At 45.7% G+C, this 23732-nt stretch overlaps 1 protein-coding gene across 1 annotated transcript in view; it reads right to left on the bottom strand.

The window, feature by feature from the left end:
• LOC134968732 (inactive hydroxysteroid dehydrogenase-like protein 1) overlaps positions 1 to 23732 on the bottom strand; it is a 215007-nt gene that overhangs the window by 100627 nt on the left and 90648 nt on the right. The window contains exon 2 of the mRNA XM_063944231.1: positions 18765 to 19011. Coding sequence (XP_063800301.1) covers positions 18765 to 19011 — 247 coding nt within the window. The remainder of the gene's footprint in view (positions 1 to 18764; positions 19012 to 23732) is intronic.

Raw genomic sequence — 23732 nt, 5'->3', positions numbered from 1 at the left:
AAGTGGGGAGAGACCGCGCTACAGTGTCCAACTGTGCACTGTAGTAAGCTTCCGGTCTGCTGGCATCACCATGTCTCTGTGTTAAGACTCCTGCCGCGCACCCAGCACTTTCAGTACCGTACAATTCAAAGGGCTTTTCATAATCTGGCATACCCAACGCAAGTGCTTGTGATAAGCACTGTTTTAGTCTCTCAAACAGCAGTTCGTACTCCTCTGTGTGTGAGACCCGATCTGGTTTGTTCGTAGAGACAATCTCCTGTAAAGGTAGTGCCAGTATGGAAAACCATGGAATCCAGTTTCCGACAGTACCCACACGTTCCGAGGAACGTGCGGATCTGTTGTTGAGTTTGCGGCAGAGTCATGTCGCGAATTCCCTGTATCCTATCAGCGGTCAGATGCCTAAGTCCTTGTTTCAAGAAGTGTCCCAAGTATTTAACCCTGGTCCGGCACAACTGCAGCTTATCCTTTGAAATCTTGTGTCCTGTCTGGAAAGATGAAACAGAAGCTGTTTAGTGTCTGCCAAGGACGACTCGAGTGAGTCAGAACACAACAGCTAGTCATCAACATATTGTATTGGCACTGATCCACTCTCAGGTTGAAAGGATTGCAAACAGTCATGCAAGACCTGGGAGAAAATACTCGGGCTGTCAATGAAACCTTGGGGAAGTGAGTCCAGGTGTACTGTACTTCCCTGTACGTAAAGGCAAAGAGGTATTGGCTGTCAGGGTGAAGAGGGACAGAAAAGAAAGCAGAACAGAGGTCAATGACAGTGAAGAATTTTGCAGTAGAGGGACTTTGCATAAGGATGACAGCTGGATTGGGCACTACGGGGAATTGTCTCTCAACTATTTTGTTTATCCCCCTTAGATCCTGCACTAGCCTGTAACCACTCCCCCAATCTTTTTTACAGGAAAAATGGGACTATTGGCTGTGCTGGACGTCCTGACTAGAATGCCCTGCTGTAGCAGCCGTTCTATGACAGGGTACACTCCTAACTCTACCTCTGGCTTCAGAAGAAACTGAGGGATTTTTGGAGCTATCCTGCCATCTTTTACTTGTACTGCTACTGGAGCTACATTCGCCATCAATCCAGTGTCCTGTCCATCTTTGGTCCATAGAGAACCCGGTATTTGTGAGATCATTTCCTCTACCTGCGATGGACACGTGTTTATAACAGTAGAATGCGACATTAGCCTTTGAGTGGTGTCTAGTATATCTTGCACTTCTTGTGCGTGGTTCTCAGGTATATCCAAGAAGACACCCTCAGGAGTACAATATATGACACATCGCATTTTACACAATAAGTCTCTGCCAGGTAGATTAGTCGGAGCCGATGCAGCCAGCAGAAAGGAATGTTTTGTCTGCAAGTGCCCTATCGTAATCTCTGCAGGTCTACTCAAAGGGTATTGTTGCAACGTTCCTGTTAGTCCCATTGCCGAAATCATTTTACCCATGGTTTTTACACCTGATGTGGAATTCAACACTGACCTGGCCACCCTTGTATCTACAAGAAAAGGTAATGGTACACCAGCTACATCAACCATGACCTCAGGTTCACTATCAAGGCTAGCAATCAACTTCACTGCCTGCAGACTACAGGTGTGGCCCAACCCCTATTGTGTAGTGGGACCCTCCCGCAGCGCATTGGCAGCTACAATATGTGAGGGGGTTAGCTGTGAGTTTTCGGAGGCCTGCCAGTCTCTCCTGGGTGGGTACCTCCTTGTTTCCCCTCTATGTGGCTCGTTATCTCTTCTATATGGTCCCTGATCCCAATTATGTGAATTGTAGTGTGGCTCGTATTGAGGTCTAGGGGATCTGTATATGTTATGTGTCCCTCTATTCCTACGGTCCCTTGCAAAGTGTCCTTCCTTCTTACAATAGAAACATACTATTGACCGTGACTTAACATCAGGGGTCTGGGGTTTTGGCTGATAGGACTTTCCTGTAAGTGCCTTTATACTCACCGTCATCAGCTTATCCCCTTGCGACTCCCTGTGTTTACTGATGTTCCGATCGTGCTCGATATCGGAATCTCTCACCGCAGCCACCGAGATACCTCTCCAGCTAGGTAGAGAGGTTTGCACCCTTGTCCTCAGTGCCTCCTTTAAACTGTCCATTAACACAGAGACAGCTGCATTTTCCTTAATATCCTCGATCCCAGTGTATCTAGCTATTTCCTGCAGTGCTCGATGGAAATATTCGGATGCCATTTCACCTTCCTTTTGTCTTATGGAGAAGATTTTATTCCATTTAACAACAGTAGGGAAATACACTCCTAATTGCAGGTTGATTTGCCGTACATTCTCCTGATTGTATTCATCAGTGACAGGTACCTCTGCATCTAACTTACAATCCGTTATGAATTTCATGATGTCAATATTTGAGGGTAAACACACCCGTTGCACTGTACGCCAATCTTTATTTGTGGGTTCGTGGGCGTTACGTAACTCTTTAATGAACCTCTGGCATCCGACTAGATCTTTTCTGGGATCAGGGAATTCTGACATAATTGACCTTAACTCTGCTCGGGACCAAGGACAATGCATGGCAATGTTCCTGATGGGAATTACTCCCTGACTATCAGTTCTCCCATTGGGAACTGCAATCACCCTGACAGGATTTAGTTCAACTATATCTTTTTTGTTTGATTCTATAATGCGGGGAGCTATCGTCTCTGCATAGTGTATGGTACCGTACTTACCAGTGGACACAACCTCACTCACCCCTCCGCTGGGGGGTATCGCTACTACTCTTGGTAGTTGGGCCGTGCCCACCTGGGTGTCCTGTATGGTGGCTGCTAGAGAGAGTGCCGATATAGTGCTGGGTTCATCTTCCTGCTCACAGTCTTGGGGAAAATTTAAAATGGAATACAGTTGGCAAGGGTTAGGGTTAACACACTGAACAATCACTTTCCTATCTTTTACCAATGCACCATTGTTTGTAGCCAATTTCCCCCCATCAACATATGGGCCAATATTTACAAAAAAATCAAGTTTGTCCGATTTGTGTTTTTTTTTCCAAAGTCCCAATCCGGGAATTCACTAAGCACAAATCTCTGCAGTTTCTGGTCTATTCGTAATGGATTTAACGGCAAAGTTCTGAAATACGAATGAATAGACCATCGGTCAAACACGGCTGTTATTTCATACAATACGGGTATTCACTATTCATTCGTATTTGGGTGTTAGTCTCTGAGTGCTCAAGTGCGGGTCTATTTTTTTGCGAATCATTAAAAAAAGCAGCAAAAAAATAGACCTGCTTTTTCCAGTCGAGTTTGGATAACCATGCACAGATCAGTGAGATCTGTGCATGGTTATATATGGGAAAGGGTGTGTTTAGTGTAAAAACAGAAAAAAAAATTGCGTGGGGTCCCCCCTCCTAAGCACAACCAGCCTCGGGCTCTTTGAGCCGGTCCTGGTTGCAAAAATATGGGGATAAAATTGACAGGGGTTCCCTCATATTTTAACAACCAGCACCGGGCTCTGCGCCTGGTCCTGGTGCCAAAAATACGGGGGACAAAAAGCGTAGGGGTTCCCCGTATTTTTTGAACCAGCACCGGGCTCCACTAGTCAGAGAGATAATGCCACAGCCGGGGGACACTTTTATATAGATCCCTGCGGCCCTGGCATTAAATCACTAACTAGTCATCCCTGGACGGGGTACCCTGGAGGAGTGGGAACCCCTTAAATCAAGGGGTCCCCCCCTCCAGCCACCCAAGGGCCAGGGGTGAAGCCCGAGGCTGTCCCCCCCATCCAAGGGCGGCGGATGGGGGGCTGATAGCCTTGTGTAAAAAATTAGAATATTGTTTTTAGTAGCAGTACTACAAGTCCCAGCAAGCCTCCCCCGCAAGCTGGTACTTGGAGAACCACAAGTACCAGCATGCGGTGGAAAACCGGGCCCGCTGGTACCTGTAGTACTACTACTAAAAAAATACCCAACAAAAAACAGGACACACACATCGTGACAGTATAAGTTTATTACATACATGCACACCTCCAAACATACATACTTACCTATGTTCACACAAGGCTCGGTCCTCTTCTCCATGTAGAATCCTCGGGGTACCTGTGAAAAAAATTATACTCACATAATCCAGTGTTGCTTGTCTTCTTTGTATAATCCACATACTTGGCAAAACAAAAAAACGGAAACCCGACCACGCACTGAAAGGGGCCCCATGTTTACACATAGGATCCCTTTCCCCAACTACCAGGACCCCCCCTGACTCCTGTCAAAGAGGGTCCCTTCAGCCAATCAGGGAGCGTCACGTCGTGGCACTCTCCTGATTGGCTGTGTGCTCCTGTAGTGTCTGTGAGGCTGCACACGGCAGAGATACAATGTAGCGCCTATGCGCTCCATTGTATCCAATGGTGGGAACTTTGCGGTCAGCGGTTGACCGAAAGTAACCTCACCGCTGACCGCAAAGTTCCCACCATTGGATACAATGGAGTGCATAGGCACTACATTGTATCTCTGCCGTGTGCAGCCTCACAGACACTACAGAAGCACACAGCCAATCAGGAGAGTGCCACGACGTGGCGCTCCCTGATTGGCTGAAGAGACCCTCTTTGACAGGAGGGGTCCTCGCAGTGTGTAAACATGGGGCCCCTTTCAGTGCGTGGTCGGGTTTTCGTTTTTTGTTTTGCCAATTACGTGGATTATACAAAGAAGACAAGCAACACTGGATTATGTGAGTATAATTTTTTTCACAGGTACCCCGAGGATTCTACATGGAGAAGAGGACCGAGCCTTGTGTGAACATAGGTAAGTATGTATGTTTGGAGGTGTGCATGTATGTAATAAACTTATACTGTCACGGTGTCTGTGTCCTGTTTTTTGTTGGGTATTTTTTTAGTAGTAGTACTACAGGTACCAGCGGGCCCGGTTTTCCACCGCATGCTGGTACTTGTGGTTCTCCAATTACCAGCTTGCGGGGGAGGCTTGCTGGGACTTGTAGTACTGCTACTAAAAACAATATTTTCATTTTTTACACAAGGCTATCAGCCCCCCATCCGCCGCCCTTGGATGGGAGGAACAGCCTCGGGCTTCACCCCTGGCCCTTGGGTGGCTGGAGGGGGGGACCCCTTGATTTAAGGGGTTCCCACTCCTCCAGGGTACCCCGGCCAGGGATGACTAGTTAGTGATTTAATGCCAGGGCCGCAGGGACCTATATAAAAGTGTCCCCCGGCTGTGGCATTATCTCTCTGACTAGTGGAGCCCGGTGCTGGTTCCAAAAATACGAGGGACCCCTACGCTTTTTGTCCCCCGTATTTTTGGCACCAGGACCAAGCGCAGAGCCCGGTGCTGGTTGTTAAAATATGGGGGAACCCTTGACAATTTTTTCCCCATATTTTTGCAACCAGGACCGGCTCAAAGAGCCCGAGGCTGGTTGTGCTTAGGAGGGGGGACCCCACGCAATTTTTTTCTTGATTTTTAACACTTTAATTTTTTTTAAAAAGGTGCACAATGAAGCCCTGCACGGATCTCACAGATCCGGCCGGGATTCCTTGTGTTTTGTCAGGCAGTGTTTTACTCATCACTCCCGTAAAACACTGCCTGACATTACGAATCACATCGACATCGGAAAAAACGAATGTGCAAAACGCGGCAGCTTAGTAACTGACCGTATCAGGATTCAAAAAGTTGCAGTAAAATGCACCGGATACCATTTGATTTCAAACACCCTTAAAAACGGCTAAAACACAAATATTAGTAAATATACCCCATGGTGGTGGTGCGCTCGCAATCACGTTCCCACTAGGTTTGGAACCTGCTGTGCGAGCCAGTTCCTTCTGCACCTCCCCCTCTTGCTGCCAAAGGTTTAAACAATCGGTATGTCTGACCCTTTGTTTTCTAGATTTAATTAGAGATGAGCGCCTGAAATTTTTCGGGTTTTGTGTTTTGGTTTTGGGTTCGGTTCCGCGGCCGTGTTTTGGGTTCGAACGCGTTTTGGCAAAACCTCACCGAATTTTTTTTGTCGGATTCGGGTGTGTTTTGGATTCGGGTGTTTTTTTCAAAAAACACTAAAAAACAGCTTAAATCATAGAATTTGGGGGTCATTTTGATCCCAAAGTATTATTAACCTCAAAAACCATAATTTACACTCATTTTCAGTCTATTCTGAATACCTCACACCTCACAATATTATTTTTAGTCCTAAAATTTGCACCGAGGTCGCTGTGTGAGTAAGATAAGCGACCCTAGTGGCCGACACAAACACCGGGCCCATCTAGGAGTGGCACTGCAGTGTCACGCAGGATGTCCCTTCCAAAAAACCCTCCCCAAACAGCACATGACGCAAAGAAAAAAAGAGGCGCAATGAGGTAGCTGTGTGAGTAAGATTAGCGACCCTAGTGGCCGACACAAACACCGGGCCCATCTAGGAGTGGCACTGCAGTGTCACGCAGGATGGCCCTTCCAAAAAACCCTCCCCAAACAGCACATGACGCAAAGAAAAAAAGAGGCGCAATGAGGTAGCTGTGTGAGTAAGATTAGCGACCCTAGTGGCCGACACAAACACCGGGCCCATCTAGGAGTGGCACTGCAGTGTCACGCAGGATGTCCCTTCCAAAAAACCCTCCCCAATCAGCACATGATGCAAAGAAAAAGAAAAGAAAAAAGAGGTGCAAGATGGAATTGTCCTTGGGCCCTCCCACCCACCCTTATGTTGTATAAACAAAACAGGACATGCACACTTTAACCAACCCATCATTTCAGTGACAGGGTCTGCCACACGACTGTGACTGATATGACGGGTTGGTTTGGACCCCCCCCAAAAAAGAAGCAATTAATCTCTCCTTGCACAAACTGGCTCTACAGAGGCAAGATGTCCACCTCATCTTCACCCTCCGATATATCACCGTGTACATCCCCCTCCTCACAGATTATCAATTCGTCCCCACTGGAATCCACCATCTCAGCTCCCTGTGTACTTTGTGGAGGCAATTGCTGCTGGTCAATGTCTCCGCGGAGGAATTGATTATAATTCATTTTAATGAACATCATCTTCTCCACATTTTCTGGATGTAACCTCGTACGCCGATTGCTGACAAGGTGAGCGGCGGCACTAAACACTCTTTCGGAGTACACACTTGTGGGAGGGCAACTTAGGTAGAATAAAGCCAGTTTGTGCAAGGGCCTCCAAATTGCCTCTTTTTCCTGCCAGTATAAGTACGGACTGTGTGACGTGCCTACTTGGATGCGGTCACTCATATAATCCTCCACCATTCTATCAATGTTGAGACAATCATATGCAGTGACAGTAGACGACATGTCCGTAATCGTTGTCAGGTCCTTCAGTCCGGACCAGATGTCAGCATCAGCAGTCGCTCCAGACTGCCCTGCATCACCGCCAGCGGGTGGGCTCGGAATTCTGAGCCTTTTCCTCGCACCCCCAGTTGCGGGAGAATGTGAAGGAGGAGATGTTGACAGGTCGCGTTCCGCTTGACTTGACAATTTTGTCACCAGCAGGTCTTTCAACCCCAGCAGACTTGTGTCTGCCGGAAAGAGAAATCCAAGGTAGGCTTTAAATCTAGGATCGAGCACGGTGGCCAAAATGTAGTGCTCTGATTTCAACAGATTGACCACCCGTGAATCCTTGTTAAGCGAATTAAGGGCTGCATCCACAAGTCCCACATGCCTAGCGGAATCGCTCCCTTTTAGCTCCTTCTTCAATGCCTCCAGCTTCTTCTGCAAAAGCCTGATGAGGGGAATGACCTGACTCAGGCTGGCAGTGTCTGAACTGACTTCACGTGTGGCAAGTTCAAAGGGCATCAGAACCTTGCACAACGTTGAAATCATTCTCCACTGCACTTGAGACAGGTGCATTCCACCTACTATATCGTGCTCAATTGTATAGGCTTGAATGGCCTTTTGCTGCTCCTCCAACCTCTGAAGCATATAGAGGGTTGAATTCCACCTCGTTACCACTTCTTGCTTCAGATGATGGCAGGGCAGGTTCAGTAGTTTTTGGTGGTGCTCCAGTCTTCTGTACGTGGTGCCTGTACGCCGAAAGTGTCCCGCAATTTTTCTGGCCACCGACAGCATCTCTTGCACGCCCCTGTCGTTTTTTAAAAAATTCTGCACCACCAAATTCAAGGTATGTGCAAAACATGGGACGTGCTGGAATTGGCCCAGATTTAATGCACACACAATATTGCTGGCGTTGTCCGATGCCACAAATCCACAGGAGAGTCCAATTGGGGTAAGCCATTCCGCGATGATCTTCCTCAGTTGCCGTAAGAGGTTTTCAGCTGTGTGCGTATTCTGGAAACCGGTGATACAAAGCGTAGCCTGCCTAGGAAAGAGTTGGCATTTGCGAGATGCTGCTACTGGTGCCGCCGCTGCTGTTCTTGCGGCGGGAGTCCATACATCTACCCAGTGGGCTGTCACAGTCATATAGTCCTGACCCTGCCCTGCTCCACTTGTCCACATGTCCGTGGTTAAGTGGACATTGGGTACAGCTGCATTTTTTAGGACACTGGTGACTCTTTTTCAGAGGTCTGTGTACATTTTCGGTATCGCCTGCCTAGAGAAATGGAACCTAGATGGTATTTGGTACCGGGGACACAGTACCTCCAACAAGTCTCTAGTTGGCTCTGCAGTAATGATGGATACCGGAACCACGTTTCTCACCACCCAGGATGCCAAGGCCTCAGTTATCCGCTTTGCAGTAGGATGACTGCTGTGATATTTCATCTTCCTCGCAAAGGACTGTTGAACAGTCAATTGCTTACTGGAAGTAGTACAAGTGGGCTTACGACTTCCCCTCTGGGATGACCATCGACTCCCAGCGGCAACAACAGCAGCGCCAGCAGCAGTAGGCGTTACACGCAAGGATGCATCGGAGGAATCCCGGGCAGGAGAGGACTCGTCAGAATTGCCAGTGACATGGCCTGCAGGACTATTGGCATTCCTGGGGAAGGAGGAAATTGACACTGAGGGAGTTGGTGGGGTGGTTTGCGTGAGCTTGGTTACAAGAGGAAGGGATTTACTGGTCAGTGGACTGCTTCCGCTGTCACCCAAAGTTTTTGAACTTGTCACTGACTTATTATGAATGCGCTGCAGGTGACGTATAAGGGAGGATGTTCCGAGGTGGTTAACGTCCTTACCCCTACTTATTACAGCTTGACAAAGGGAACACACGGCTTGACACCTGTTGTCCGCATTTCTGGTGAAATACCTCCACACCGAAGAGCTGATTTTTTTGGTATTTTCACCTGGCATGTCAACGGCCATATTCCTCCCACGGACAACAGGTGTCTCCCCGGGTGCCTGACTTAAACAAACCACCTCACCATCAGAATCCTCCTGGTCAATTTCCTCCCCAGCGCCAGCAACACCCATATCCTCCTCATCCTGGTGTACTTCAACACTGACATCTTCAATCTGACTATCAGGAACTGGACTGCGGGTGCTCCTTCCAGCACTTGCAGGGGGCGTGCAAATGGTGGAAGGCGCATGCTCTTCACGTCCAGTGTTGGGAAGGTCAGGCATCGCAACCGACACAATTGGACTCTCCTTGTGGATTTGGGATTTCGAAGAATGCACAGTTCTTTGCTGTGCTGCTTTTGCCAGCTTGAGTCTTTTCATTTTTCTAGCGAGAGGCTGAGTGCTTCCATCCTCATGTGAAGCTGAACCACTAGCCATGAACATAGGCCAGGGCCTCAGCCGTTCCTTGCCACTCCGTGTGGTAAATGGCATATTGGCAAGTTTACGCTTCTCCTCCGACAATTTTATTTTAGGTTTTGGAGTCCTTTTTTTTCTGATATTTGGTGTTTTGGATTTGACATGCTCTGTACTATGACATTGGGCATCGGCCTTGGCAGACGACGTTGCTGGCATTTCATCGTCTCGGCCATGACTAGTGGCAGCAGCTTCAGCACGAGGTGGAAGTGGATCTTGATCTTTCCCTAATTTTGGAACCTCAACATTTTTGTTCTCCATATTTTAATAGGCACAACTAAAAGGCACCTCAGGTAAACAATGGAGATGGATACTAGTATACAATTATGGACTGCCTGCCGACTGCAGACACAGAGGTAGCCACAGCCGTGAACTACCGTACTGTACTGTGTCTGCAGCTAATATAGACTGGTTGATAAAGAGAAGATGTCTATGTAACTATGTATGTATAAAGAAGAATGAAAAAAATCCACGGTTAGGTGGTATTACAATTATGGACGGACTGCCTGCCGAGTGCAGAGACACAGAGGTAGCCACAGCCGTGAACTACCGTACTGTGTCTGCTGCGACTGGATGATAAATGATATAAAAAATTTATATATATCACTACTGCAGCCGGACAGGTATATATTATATATTATATAATGACGGACCTGCTGGACACTGTCTGTCAGCAGAATGAGTTTTATTTTTATAGAATAAAAAAAAAAAAACACACAAGTGAAGTCACACGACGAGTGTTTAACTTTTTCAGGCAATCACAATATAAGTATACTACTAACTATACTGGTGGTCAGTGTGGTCAGGTCACTGGTCAGTCACACTGGCAGTGGCACTCCTGCAGCAAAAGCGTGCACTGTTTAATTTTAATATAATATGTACTCCTGGCTCCTGCTATAACCTATAACTGGCACTGCAGTAGTGCTCCCCAGTCTCCCCCACAATTATAAGCTGTGTGAGCTGAGCAGTCAGACAGATATATAATATATATAGATGATGCAGCACACTGGCCTGAGCCTGAGCAGTGCACACAGATATGGTATGTGACTGACTGAGTCACTGTGTGTATCGCTTTTTTCAGGCAGAGAACGGATATATTAAATAAACTGCACTGTGTGTCTGGTGGTCACTCACTATATAATATATTATGTACTCCTGGCTCCTGCTATAACCTATAACTGGCACTGCAGTAGTGCTCCCCAGTCTCCCCCACAATTATAAGCTGTGTGAGCTGAGCAGTCAGACAGATATATATAATATTATATATAGATAATAGATGATGCAGCACACTGGCCTGAGCCTGAGCAGTGCACACAGATATGGTATGTGACTGACTGAGTCACTGTGTGTATCGCTTTTTTCAGGCAGAGAACGGATATATTAAATAAACTGCACTGTGTGTCTGGTGGTCACTCACTATATAATATATTATGTACTCCTGGCTCCTGCTATAACCTATAACTGGCACTGCAGTAGTGCTCCCCAGTCTCCCCCACAATTATAAGCTGTGTGAGCTGAGCAGTCAGACAGATATATATAATATTATATATAGATAATAGATGATGCAGCACACTGGCCTGAGCCTGGACAGTGCACACAGATATGGTATGTGACTGACTGAGTCACTGTGTGTATCGCTTTTTTCAGGCAGAGAACGGATATATTAAATAAACTGCACTGTGTGTCTGGTGGTCACTCACTATATAATATATTATGTACTCCTGGCTCCTGCTATAACCTATAACTGGCACTGCAGTAGTGCTCCCCAGTCTCCCCCACAATTATAAGCTGTGTGAGCTGAGCAGTCAGACAGATATATATAATATTATATATAGATAATAGATGATGCAGCACACTGGCCTGAGCCTGAGCAGTGCACACAGATATGGTATGTGACTGACTGAGTCACTGTGTGTATCGCTTTTTTCAGGCAGAGAACGGATATATTAAATAAACTGCACTGTGTGTCTGGTGGTCACTCACTATATAATATATTATGTACTCCTGGCTCCTGCTATAACCTATAACTGGCACTGCAGTAGTGCTCCCCAGTCTCCCCCACAATTATAAGCTGTGTGAGCTGAGCAGTCAGACAGATATATATAATATTATATATAGATAATAGATGATGCAGCACACTGGCCTGAGCCTGAGCAGTGCACACAGATATGGTATGTGACTGAGTCACTGTGTGCTGTGTATCGCTTTTTTCAGGCAGAGAACGGATTATAAAGTAAACTGCACTGTCCTCACTAGTAAACTCTCTCCACTCAGTCTCTACACTTCTACAGTAACAGTACTCCTCCTAGTCAGCTCCAGTAAATCTCTCTCAGTCTCTTATAATCTAAATGGAGAGGACGCCAGCCACGTCCTCTCCCTATCAATCTCAATGCACGTGTGAAAATGGCGGCGACGCGCGGCTCCTTATATAGAATCCGAGTCTCGCGATAGAATCCGAGCCTCGCGAGAATCCGACAGCGTCATGATGACGTTCGGGGCGCGCTCGGGTTAACCGAGCAAGGCGGGAAGATCCGAGTCGCTCGGACCCGTGAAAAAAAACATGAAGTTCTGGCGGGTTCGGATTCAGAGAAACCGAACCCGCTCATCTCTAGATTTAATCAGACATATTCTAATCCTTATGTTCTGTAACACCTCTGATTCAAAGCTGCCCATCCTAGGGAATAATGCCCTGTCTTCAGCAGTCATACGTACCCATGAATTGCAAAAAGCTTCCGTGTGTGGACCATATTTCTCACACATAATAAACCTCGCTGACCCCCTGGGCTGCAATTCTCCAGCCTGAACCCTAGCTACCAAACGCCCACTGCTTGTGCAATTGGATCCCATCGTGGACTTTTTGCCTGTAAACGCAATCCCTAAATGCACAACAAAATAGATGGTGAAAGACACCTAGCACTTTCACTCGCTCCTTCTCCGCTGATGTACCACGACTCACTCCAATAGTGACCACCGCGTACCCAGTGAGGCCCTAACTGGCTTCTATTCACTGGAAGTTTTTGGAGTAACTTACCTTTTCCAGTGAATATCCACCGTTGAAGATTTTCCTGAGAGAGACCAGCGAAAACATCCCTTTATGCAATACACAAATCACACTTGCGTATGCTCTACACGGCGCTAATGATACCTTTGTTTACGCAAAAGCTCGCAAAGGGGGTATCAAGTTGCGTCACGTATCGCACCCACAAACATGCGGCCCAATCGCACAGCGTATAGGTACTCGTTACCTATCCTCCCTACGATCACTGGAGTAGAATATATAAGCTGCGCTCCTCAGCCGGAGTGTAACACAAAACCTTTAAACTTCAATTCACAATTTTTATACTTCTCAATGCACAATTCTATATCACGCTCCTCTGCAAATCACCTCACAATTTGCGTATTATCTTTATCTGTATTAACGTAAGTCAGCCGCCTCACGTCACCAAGCCTCCACTTACTTGGTGTACCACGGGACCCGATTTCCGGGGTTCAAATCCACTCACTCCGCTTTCACTCACTCAAATACACCTTGTTTTTCTTTTCTGTACAGAAAATTTCCACTCCCTTAGGTTGGTTACTTTACCCCAGAGGTACTTACAGTTTTTAAACTATATATTTAAGGTAACCTGTTTTTGAAATTGGATACCTGTAGTTATGTGCTATTGTATTAAATGTATACTATCCCGCCTTTTAATTGAACAACTATCGTGTGATTTAAACTTAGCGCCCGTACTCCTACACAACCTTGCGTACACACCGTGCGTGCCTTTTACGCCTCGTGTGCGACCCTGTACTTTGTCCGTGCCACGTGTACAAATGTACGCCCGCAATTCAACAAATCACACAATCTCTATAAATGTGAGCAATACAAACTATAATCACTCACAAACACAACCCACACTTGTTCTGTATAAACCTTTATGACTAGGCCAGAACTGCGTTTTGTCTCTTTATAATTACTCCCTCAATACACTTATTTCAAATTTATCTATATAGCAAACAAATGTATCCGATTTCACACAGGTCTAAAATTACTAATAACCTATGACAACACTATGTGGGGGGAGTATGCAAAATATTGGTACACTTTGTGTACGCTTTTGGCGCCAAAAAAAATTACAGATTTTTAAATAGCTTTTTTCCTGTTTATCTCCGGTTTCTATCAGCACCTCAGCAGACCAGACAGAGCAGACGCAATCTAACAGCACAAAAATTGGGTTTCAAAACATCCAAGCAAGCAGGAAAAGGTTTTACTTAAAGATGTATCTCCACCCTTTGCTGATAGATAAAAGTCTGCTATGTTCTGCTAGCCTACAAGCGTGTGAAAAACCGGATTGAACCCCCAATTGTAAATGCTGATTTACTTACAGGACTAAAAGCAATACTTTAAAATACACTCAATACACTTTAAAATCGAGCCGCTGCAGCCACTGTATTCAATCCTTAACCTACGTACTTTTTACTCAGTTAGCGTACAAAGCCCCGTACCGTGTACGCGCTTTGCGTACACACGCCGCAACGGATGTACAAAGTACACGCAGTGTATACACACACACTGACACGCTGAGAGCACAATGCAGCTTAACGTGTGGCTGAAATACATTTAAAATCTTAGCAGAGAAAGAGACACGACACCATTGTATTTAAGATGTTGGGATCCGACCCGCCAACATATAATTGATAAAAGGGGGTTACAACAGATATACAATTACAATAAATGAAAAGAGGCTACAATATAATTATACATACAGTACATTTTGTTTCGCCAGCACCACACGGTCCGGTGCTAAGTCAATCTGCAAGATGACTTTCAGAGAGAGAGAGTGACTGGCTAGGCCGCTTTGGCTTTTATACAGTTGGTCAAAACACTATAAAATGGAAACTGTAACCTCTTCATCCATAGGTCAAAGGGCTGGTCATTTACAGTACAGGAGGGGTCATAGGTTGGTTTAAATAGGTGGGCGATGTCTGATCCAGGTGTGCTTGCAGTTGGTCTCCACTGGGTTCCCGCCGAATAGCAGAGTACAGTAAACATAGTATAATATTAATATCCTGTAGTTATGCGCAGGAGCGTGCTATCTTCTGCAAACTGCTACCGGAATGTTGCCCTTTAAATACCCTACAGTTGGATACCAAACACCACCTCATAACCTAATGCTGTCCCCTCATATCCTGTAAAGGTGAATCCCTTTGTTGTTGTACCTTTTAAACAAGTATAACTTGCTGGTGTGGTGCGTGTGGGCTATGTGTACATTGTGCACTATGTGGATTAAATATGAGATATGTCTTTGTGACTTTTCCATGCAAGTACCAATGCTACCGTAATTACCCATACCACGCGCTAATACGCAGGACCGCGTGGGCGGTCATACGCAACTTGCGAATATGTGCACGCACGGCAGAACAAGTACGCGCACGGAGGCCATCTGTGTGGAGTTTGTACGTGATGTGTGTACTGTAATATTTTCCGACTTTGACAGATCAGCATTTGGAGGGCATTCTGGTTCCTGTAGTGCTACTTGGAGATCCCAGGGGTGGCTCCTAGGTACAGCAAGCTAGCTCTCAATTTGGGTGTATTTGTGTATGAGCTAATTATGAGGTCTTACAATAGACAATTAGATGGCCCAAAGTGGGTACTGTTATCAGTGTAGGAACCACCGGTATCAGAGAAGCCGTGAAGTAGCCCGGTGGCTTACCATGTATTTGCAAATACATGCAACAAATATCTCTGAATTTCTATTACTATATACTTTTTCAAGTATTGATGCAAGTACTATTTAGTGTGTTGGTGTACACCAGGGGGGATAACCTCCCTTTCTGTTTTCTACCTAAATATAGTTGCCATATTCTCTCAGTGCTGCAACATTTCACCTAGCTATCTCTGGGGCCCCAATTCCTTCTGTGCTTTCCTTAATAGTTAATCGGATGTGAAATATCTACAACCTGGAGTATAACACCCGTATTCCCCATAACTCAGCAGAATCTTTTACCAGAGCCTGGCTCCCATGCAGTAAGTAACTTATTTTAAACCTACACTCATTGCTTCAATTCTTATTTTAACTGTTTCTGCATGTCTGCAGCTCAGGGCTGTAACTAGGTGTGTGCGGAGGGACACCGCACATAGCGCTGAAGGGTAGGGGGTGCTCTTGGCGGCACTTGTCAAGTATTACTTTCACTTGCAGCTTTCCCCATTTTTGAAGCCCAGCATCTCCTGACTGCCGCTGTTTCCTACTGTGACCCTATCTGTTGCTAATACCTGTCAAACATTCATGAACTCACACTGTCGTTTATTACACTGCAACATGCTGACGTACTCGAGATTTGAACCCATTGTCTGTGGCATTGCAGTCAAACTCTCTATTAATTGAGCTATCTGCCCTTGCATTGAAAGGTAGATAATTCTAAGTAGAGAATTCTAACTATTTGAAGCTTACTTTGTACTTTCTGTAAAAATTACCAGCATTGCGGCTGAACTGATCCTGTTTTTTTAACACTTCAGATAATCTCTCACACCGAACCCTCTGTCACATTAATGTCAGTTGGATGAAGCTGTCAGCAGGGGGCAGTTCCATCTGCTCCATTGAGCATGCCTTAGACGGACACCATAGAAGATGATATAATAGATAAAAACTACAGTGCACCTGTGGTATACGTGTCTAATAAAATAACATTGTTTATATTACTACAGATGGAGCCTCCCTCATTGTTGCTGTTTCTACGCCTAAACGGAGGATTAGTGATGCCTAAGTGATAGCTCAGGTTATTCAGTTGTTGCACGGACAGCCACGTTAAGGCATGACTACATACGCAGCATGCAATACACAACTTTACCACTGGGTGGTTAACGCTCCACTAATCCAGTACTGTAGAGCGAATAGCGCGGATTGATCTACAAGCTCTGACAAATGGTCAGTGACTACTGTAATGTTAATGTATACTGTACAGACAGACCAATGGTCAGACGGAGAGAGTCAATTTAAAAAAAGAAACCAATAAAGCAATCAATAAAATTAGTGTATACAGATGCAAGAGAATGTGTTAAAGCAATGGTCCATTGACGGGTTTTGTGAGCGTCCAGGTCCCATAGACTAATCAATAAATAAAAATAGTGCATACAGATGCAAATGAATGTGTTAAAGTAATGAACCATTGACGTTAGGCATACAGTACTGTATGTGAGCGTCCAAGTCTCGTAGCCAATACAGCAAAACCCATGGGAAAGGATTACCACTTACATTTACACATGAGCTTGTGTTTCTATCACCAGGCATCGTGGCCAAGCAGTGAAGTGTCCTGCACCCCATGCTCAGAGTCCCAGGTTCGATTCCCAAAGTGCGAATGCCTGTTTTTTTTTTTTTCTTCTTGACACTTTATTAATTTTTTTTATATAACATTCATATATTTAATAACCTTACAATCAATAGAATTATGCACACAGGAAAGTACCTGTTAACATAACTAACTGTCAGGGTGTCTGACATGCAAATCCGTAGCACAGTACTGTACTGTTTAATGTACATTCACTCTGGCCCTCTCTAGTCCTTTCCCCCAACCTAAGCGACTGTAGTATAAGCCCTTCATTTACATACTGTGTTATCCTCTTTGTCTGAAAAGATCAGTCTCTCAGGGAAGGGGGAAGGGTAAGGGGGGAAGTTTAGAAACGCTGTTGAAAATAATCATTCCCTGTTGGCACCCAAAAAAAGAAACCAATAAATCAATAAATAAAAATAGTGTATACAGATGCAAACAAATGTGTTAAAGCAATGGTCCATTGACGTTAGGTTTATGTGAGCTCTTAAATGAAATTAAAATGGTCTTAAAGCTTAATATTTCCGGTTCTGGGGGTCCACTTGGCTCAGAACCGGGTTGGTATGGAAGGGGAGATGATTAGCTACCAGAGGATACCTGAGCTGATTGGACCCCCAGAACCGGAGATATTAAGCTTTAAGCCCATTTTAATTTAATTTCATTTAATAGCTCACATAAATCTAACGCCAATGGACCATTGCTTTAACACGTTCATTTGCGTCTGTATACACTATTTTTATTTATTAGTTTGTCTACGGGACCTCATTGCTGCAGTGTATTTTAAATAGCGTAATGATACTCGCATACAGCATTGCCCATACAGTGTACAGTAAAGTAGTGCTTGCACTATAGTGTACTGTATTTCAATGGAGACCACACGCATGCGCAATGGTAATTTTAAAAAGAAACATCTGGTAGATGATCGCAGGTATTACACTCACTGGTAACGCCAAATGCCATAATAAGCCTCCCTACAGCTAGGCACACAGCCTTGCGCCCAGGCACGCTGCGACTCCATTATCGGGACTAACGCCATAGACAGCGTAGATCGCGAAGCTCCATCTGTATTAAACAATATTATATTTTACATATTGTACTGATTTGATATTTTGATATGAAGCATTAGAATTGATTTGGAAGAAAAAACATATATTAGTAGTTTATAGTGATTTTATCTATCTTTAAGTGTGCTCCAATACAATATGCAATAGAAATTATCCTGAGTACAACACCTAATAAAATATCTATTGTGTTTTCTGACATATGATTTTCATGAGCAAAATATGTTATTTGACAAATCATTCCCATCAGTGATGGGATGTAGTTAATATCCCGGCAGTCAGAATACCGACGCCGGGATCCCGACCCCCAAAATGCAGACAGCTGCGCCAGGGCTATTCCCACTTGTGGGTGTCCACGACACCCATAGAATGGAAATAGAACCTGTGGTGAGCACAGTGAGCCCCGAATCCGCAAAGGGCTTTCTAGTGCTCGCCCCATTGTCGTCTTCCTGGCAGCTGGGATCCCGGTATTCCATACCCAACCCTCAGTGACTACAGCTCACTTTATCTATATACATATATTCAAATAAATATAATCTGCTAAGGTTTGTCCAGTCTCCAACATGCATGTGTAGTGGGCCTATCCTGTCTCTCACCACCATGGAGACGGGGGTACAGACCTAACCTATCTATAGTCTTCTCTGATATAAGATCCTAGGGAGCAAATAAAAAGTAATTCTACTGTATATCTGACATATCATTCCCACTCACCAGTGACTACAGCCCACTCTCCATATTGCTTTATAATGCTGGCGTTGCTAAACAGACACTGGCAGATCTGCTGCACCTGATTATAACACCCACGCAGGAATTTCAGGCCTTTCCAAACTATGTATCCGGCTCCCACCATCGCCAGGGTCTCCTTCTGATTGTAGCAGAACTGCGACGCCTCCTGCATTAGTGATGCAGAGACACTTCTTACAGCAATCACCAGCTCCTTTGCACTGAATACAGACATCTAAAATGACAACAAATGGGATAGTATTAGTGGAAGTGGTCAAAGTTTCTGTAAAATGCTGGTAGCGATTGTAATTTACTTTACATATGGCACTATCAGGTTCCAGTGAACATAAGATAAACCTTCCCATAGCCCATTATCTACCACATAACAGTCCCACATTAGGCTTAACTATCTGTGTAAGATACAGAAAAATGGCAAGTTGCTCAAATCAATGTACTGGACCATTACAGGTGCTTGCAAGAGAAGGGTTAATCTAGACAAGAAAAAACACAGAATTCCACCCCCAAAACTATACTGGACCAGCAAATGAGATTTACATCCTATATAATAATAGAAATGCAGAGATCTCAGTAACATGTATTTGCAAAGATATTTGTATACTGAAGATTCAGTTTCCACATGGGAAAGGAGATCCTTCAATGGGCTTGAATGACAACTGTATCCATGCAGAACCGCATTGCTGCATCTGGGGCATTAGAGATGACATGGCCAGAAAAAGAAATTGGAAAACATGTCCTCAGTTCCAAAGTGGAAAACAAGGACACGGATGACAAGTGAAACTAATTTCCGCTCTGGCCACACACGCAGAGAAGGAATCATCAGACACTACTAATGGCAAAATCTATTCCCCAAAAACAACAGAGAGACTTGATCGTGTCTTTTTCATAAACACTGTTGATTTTGAAGGCAAACTATCCATGGACACACTCTAGTTATTGTAGAAGCTGCTCTCTGCCATTTAATTCTTTGGCTAGATTGAGCTCCGGCTGTGGTGGTCACCCAGCAGGACTGTATTCAGAATTCTTTGGGGTATATTTATTTATAAAATGTGGACAACAAAAATAAAAAAATCGTTACCGCTACATATCATGGCAATAAGCAATCTTCATTCAGGTGAATGTACCTATGTAAGTTGCGTTGTACACAACGCAAAAATATTATGACTGGCATCACGAACATCTCCAGCCTTCAGGAAAAGAAATGCAAGATCCCTCCATTGAAGGTAACGGGCTACTGCCATTTGAATATGGCGTTAGCCCATGCATACAAGTTCTAGAAAAAGGAGATTTATGGTAAGAACCTATCTTTGTTAAATATCCAGGTACACTGGATTCCACAGGTAATTACATCGGGGTGTAGAGTTGGATCTTGATCCGAGGCTCCAACAGGCTAAAAGCTTTGACTGTTCCCAGGATGCATAGCGCCGTCTCCTCTATATCCAAGCATCCAGGCGCTGGAGCACAGTTTTGTTAACCAGTCCAATGCAGTAGCAAGTAAAAGAGACGACAACAGTTAGTAGCTACATACACTACATTCTCACGACAGGAGAAGGTACCAGCGGCTAATGCCATACAAACCCAAAGAAGCTAATTGCGTCAGTTTGGGAGCCCTGTGGAATCCAGTGTACCTCACAGAAAGAGCTTTAACAAAGGTAAGTTCGTACCATAAATCTCCTTTTCTGCAGCGGGGTACACTGTGATTCCACAGGGAATTACATCGGGGATGTCCTAAAGCAGTTCCTCATGGGAGGGGACGAACTGTAACGGGCACAAGAGCCCGGCGTCCAAAGGAGACATCCTGGGAGGCGGAAATATCGCAGGCATAGAACCTTATGAACGTGTTCACTGAGGACCACGAAGCCGCCTTGCACAATTCTTCAATGGTCGCACCACGGCGGGCCGCCCAAGAAGGTCCAACAGAGTAGAATGGGCTTTGATGGTAGCAGGAGTTGGAAGGCCAGCCTGTACATAAGCATGTGCAATCACCATTCTAATCCAACTGGCCAAGGTCTGCTTATTAGCAGGCCAGCCACGTTTGTGAAAACCAAAAAGAACAAAGAGAGAATCAGATCTCCTAAACGAAGCTGTTCTCTTCACATAAACACGGAGAGCCCGTACCATATCCAAAGACCGCTCTTTGAAGGATAAACCAGGAGAGGTAAAGGCCGGAACCACAATCTCTTGGTTAAGGTGGAAAGATGACACCACCTTAGGCAGATAACCAGGGCGAGTTCTAAGAACAGCCCAGTCACGGTGAAAAATCAGAAAGGGTGACCGACAGGATAAGGCACCCAAGTCTGAAACCCATCTAGCAGAGGCAATAGCCAGCAAAAACAAGACCTTAAGAGTAAGCCACTTAAGGTACACAGACTCAAGAGGTTCAAATGTAGACTCTTGTAAAGCATCCAGAACAACCTACAAATCCCAAGGAGCCACAGGAGGGACATAGGGAGGTTGAATACATAAAACACCCTGAGTGAATGTATGAACATCAGGCAGAGTCGCAATTTTTCTCTGAAACCATATCAACAAGGCAGAAATATGAACCTTGAGGGAGGCCAGACGAAGGTCTAAGTCCAGGCCCTGTTGCAGGAAAGCCAAAAGTTTGGCAGTGCTGAACTTGTATACATCATAATTGTTAGTCGCACATCAGGCAAAATAAAAATTCCAGACCCTATGATAAATCCGAGCAGAAGCTGGTTTACGGGCCTTCAACATAGTTTGAATAACCGCCTCAGAAAAACTTTTGGCCTTCAGTACTGAAGCTTCAAGAGCCACGCCGTCAAAGCCAGCCAGGCCAAATCCTGGTAGACACAAGGGCCCTGAATGAGGAGGTCTTGGCGGAAGAGGACGCTCTATCAAGAGACCCTGCAGGTCTGAGAACCAATGCCGTCTGGGCCACACTGGAGCGATTAGAAGTATTCCTCCTTCTTGCTTGAACTTCCGTATTACCCTGGGCAGAAGTGAAACCGGAGGGAACACGTACGGCAGCCGAAAGTTCCATGGAATTGCTAGTGCGTCCATGACCGCTGCTTGAGGATCCCTTGTCCTTGCTCTGAAGACCGGAACCTTGTGATTGTGTCGAGACGCCATCAGGTCTACATCTGGTAGGCCCCACTTGTCCACTAGGAGTTGAAAGACTTTCGGATGAAGGCTCCACTCTCTGGCGTGTACATCCTGACGACTGAGGAAGTCCGCTTCCCAGTTGAGGACTCCCGGAATGAACACTGACGTTATGGCTGGCAGATGGCGTTCCGCCCATTGAAGGATCTTTCACACTTCCTTCATTGCCATGCAGCTTCGAGTGCCACCTTGATGATTTATGTACGCAACCGTGGTGGCGTTGTCTGACTGTACTTGAACAGGCCTGTTCTGTACCAGAGGCAGGGCTAGTGTCAACGCATTGAACACTGCCCGCAATTCCAGAATGTTTATCTGGAGAAGAGACTCCTCCCTGGTCCACCAACCCTGAAGAGAGTGTTGCTACAACACCGCGCCCCAACCCCGAAGACTGGCATCCGTCGTCAGAAGAACCCAGTTGGAGATCCAGAAAGGACGACCCCTGCTCAGTTGCTGGTCCTGTAGCCACCAGGTCAGTGACAGGTGGACCTCCGGAGTCAAGAAGATCATGTGAGTCCTGATCCGGTGAGGCAGGTTGACCTATTTGAAAAGGATTAACCTCTGTAGAGGGCGGGAGTGAAATTGAGCCTCTACCATGTCGAAAGCCGACACCATGAGACCTAGTACTTGCATCGCCGTGTGTATTGACACACGTGGGAGGGATAGGAAGCATCTTATCTTGTCCCAAAGTTTCAGAACCTTCTCCAGAGACAAAAACAACCGCTGGTTGTGAGTGTCCAATAGTGCTCCCAGGTGCACCATTGCTCTGCGCAGGGACCAGGGAAGATTTCTTCCAGTTGATGAGCCACCCGTGGGCCTGCAGGAATTTGACCGTCAGTTCCAGATGACGAAGGAGAACCTCTGGAGAGTTCGTCAGGATCAACAAGTTGTCCAGATATGGCAGGATCTTGATGAAAATTCTTGGATCCATGGTCAGACCAAAAGGTAAGGCCTGGAATTGAAAATGTAGGTTGCCAATAGCAAACCGCAGGTATTGCTGATGTGACACTGCAATAGGTATATACAAGTAAGCATCCTGTATGTCCATGGATACCATATAGTCCATGGGCTCCAAAGCCAGAACAATAGAGCGAAGAGTTTCCATACGGAATTTGGAAACTTTCACAAATTTGTTCAAAGACTTGAGGTTGAGAATGGGCCAGGAAGACCCATTCGGATTCAGAACTAGGTACAGCATTGAATAGTAACCCCTGCCTCTCTGTGTCAGAGGCACCGGCACTATCATTCCTGAGGGATTGCACCACCAGATGGAGAGTTTTTGCTTTTACCGGATCTGTAGGGAAGCTTGTGGAGCAAAACTGGCGAGGGGGACGTTTCTTGAAAGAGATGGCATATCCATGAGTGACGACTTCTCTCACCCAGGCATCCGAAGTGGTCTGTAACCATACCTGGGCAAACCGTAGAAGTCGGCCTTCCACCCTGGGATCCCCCAGGGGGAGGCCCGCCCCGTCATGCAGCAGGCTTGTCTGTTTTTGAAGCAGGCTGATAGGCAGCCCAGGCACGATTAGGTTTGGCCTTAGTGGATTTGGAAGTGCAAGCCTGTTTCGGGTACGCCTGACTCTTTGCTTTACCTGGAGGTCGAAAGGAACGAAAGGAAGTACTCTTAGCCTTCGGAACCGAAGGAGCAGTACTTGGCAGACATGCAGTCTTAGCAGATGCTAAGTCAACAACGATCGTGTTGAGATCTTCCCCAAAAAGTATGTTTCCCTTAAAAGGGATCACCTCCAAGGTCTTTTTACAGTCCAGATCTACTGACCAGGACTGCAACCAGAGGATCCAGCGAGCCAGAACAGACGT

The sequence above is a fragment of the Pseudophryne corroboree genome, chromosome 11, assembly GCF_028390025.1.
Source record: "Pseudophryne corroboree isolate aPseCor3 chromosome 11, aPseCor3.hap2, whole genome shotgun sequence".
Taxonomy (NCBI): domain Eukaryota; kingdom Metazoa; phylum Chordata; class Amphibia; order Anura; family Myobatrachidae; genus Pseudophryne; species Pseudophryne corroboree.
This window is presented reverse-complemented; position numbering and strand designations above follow the sequence as displayed.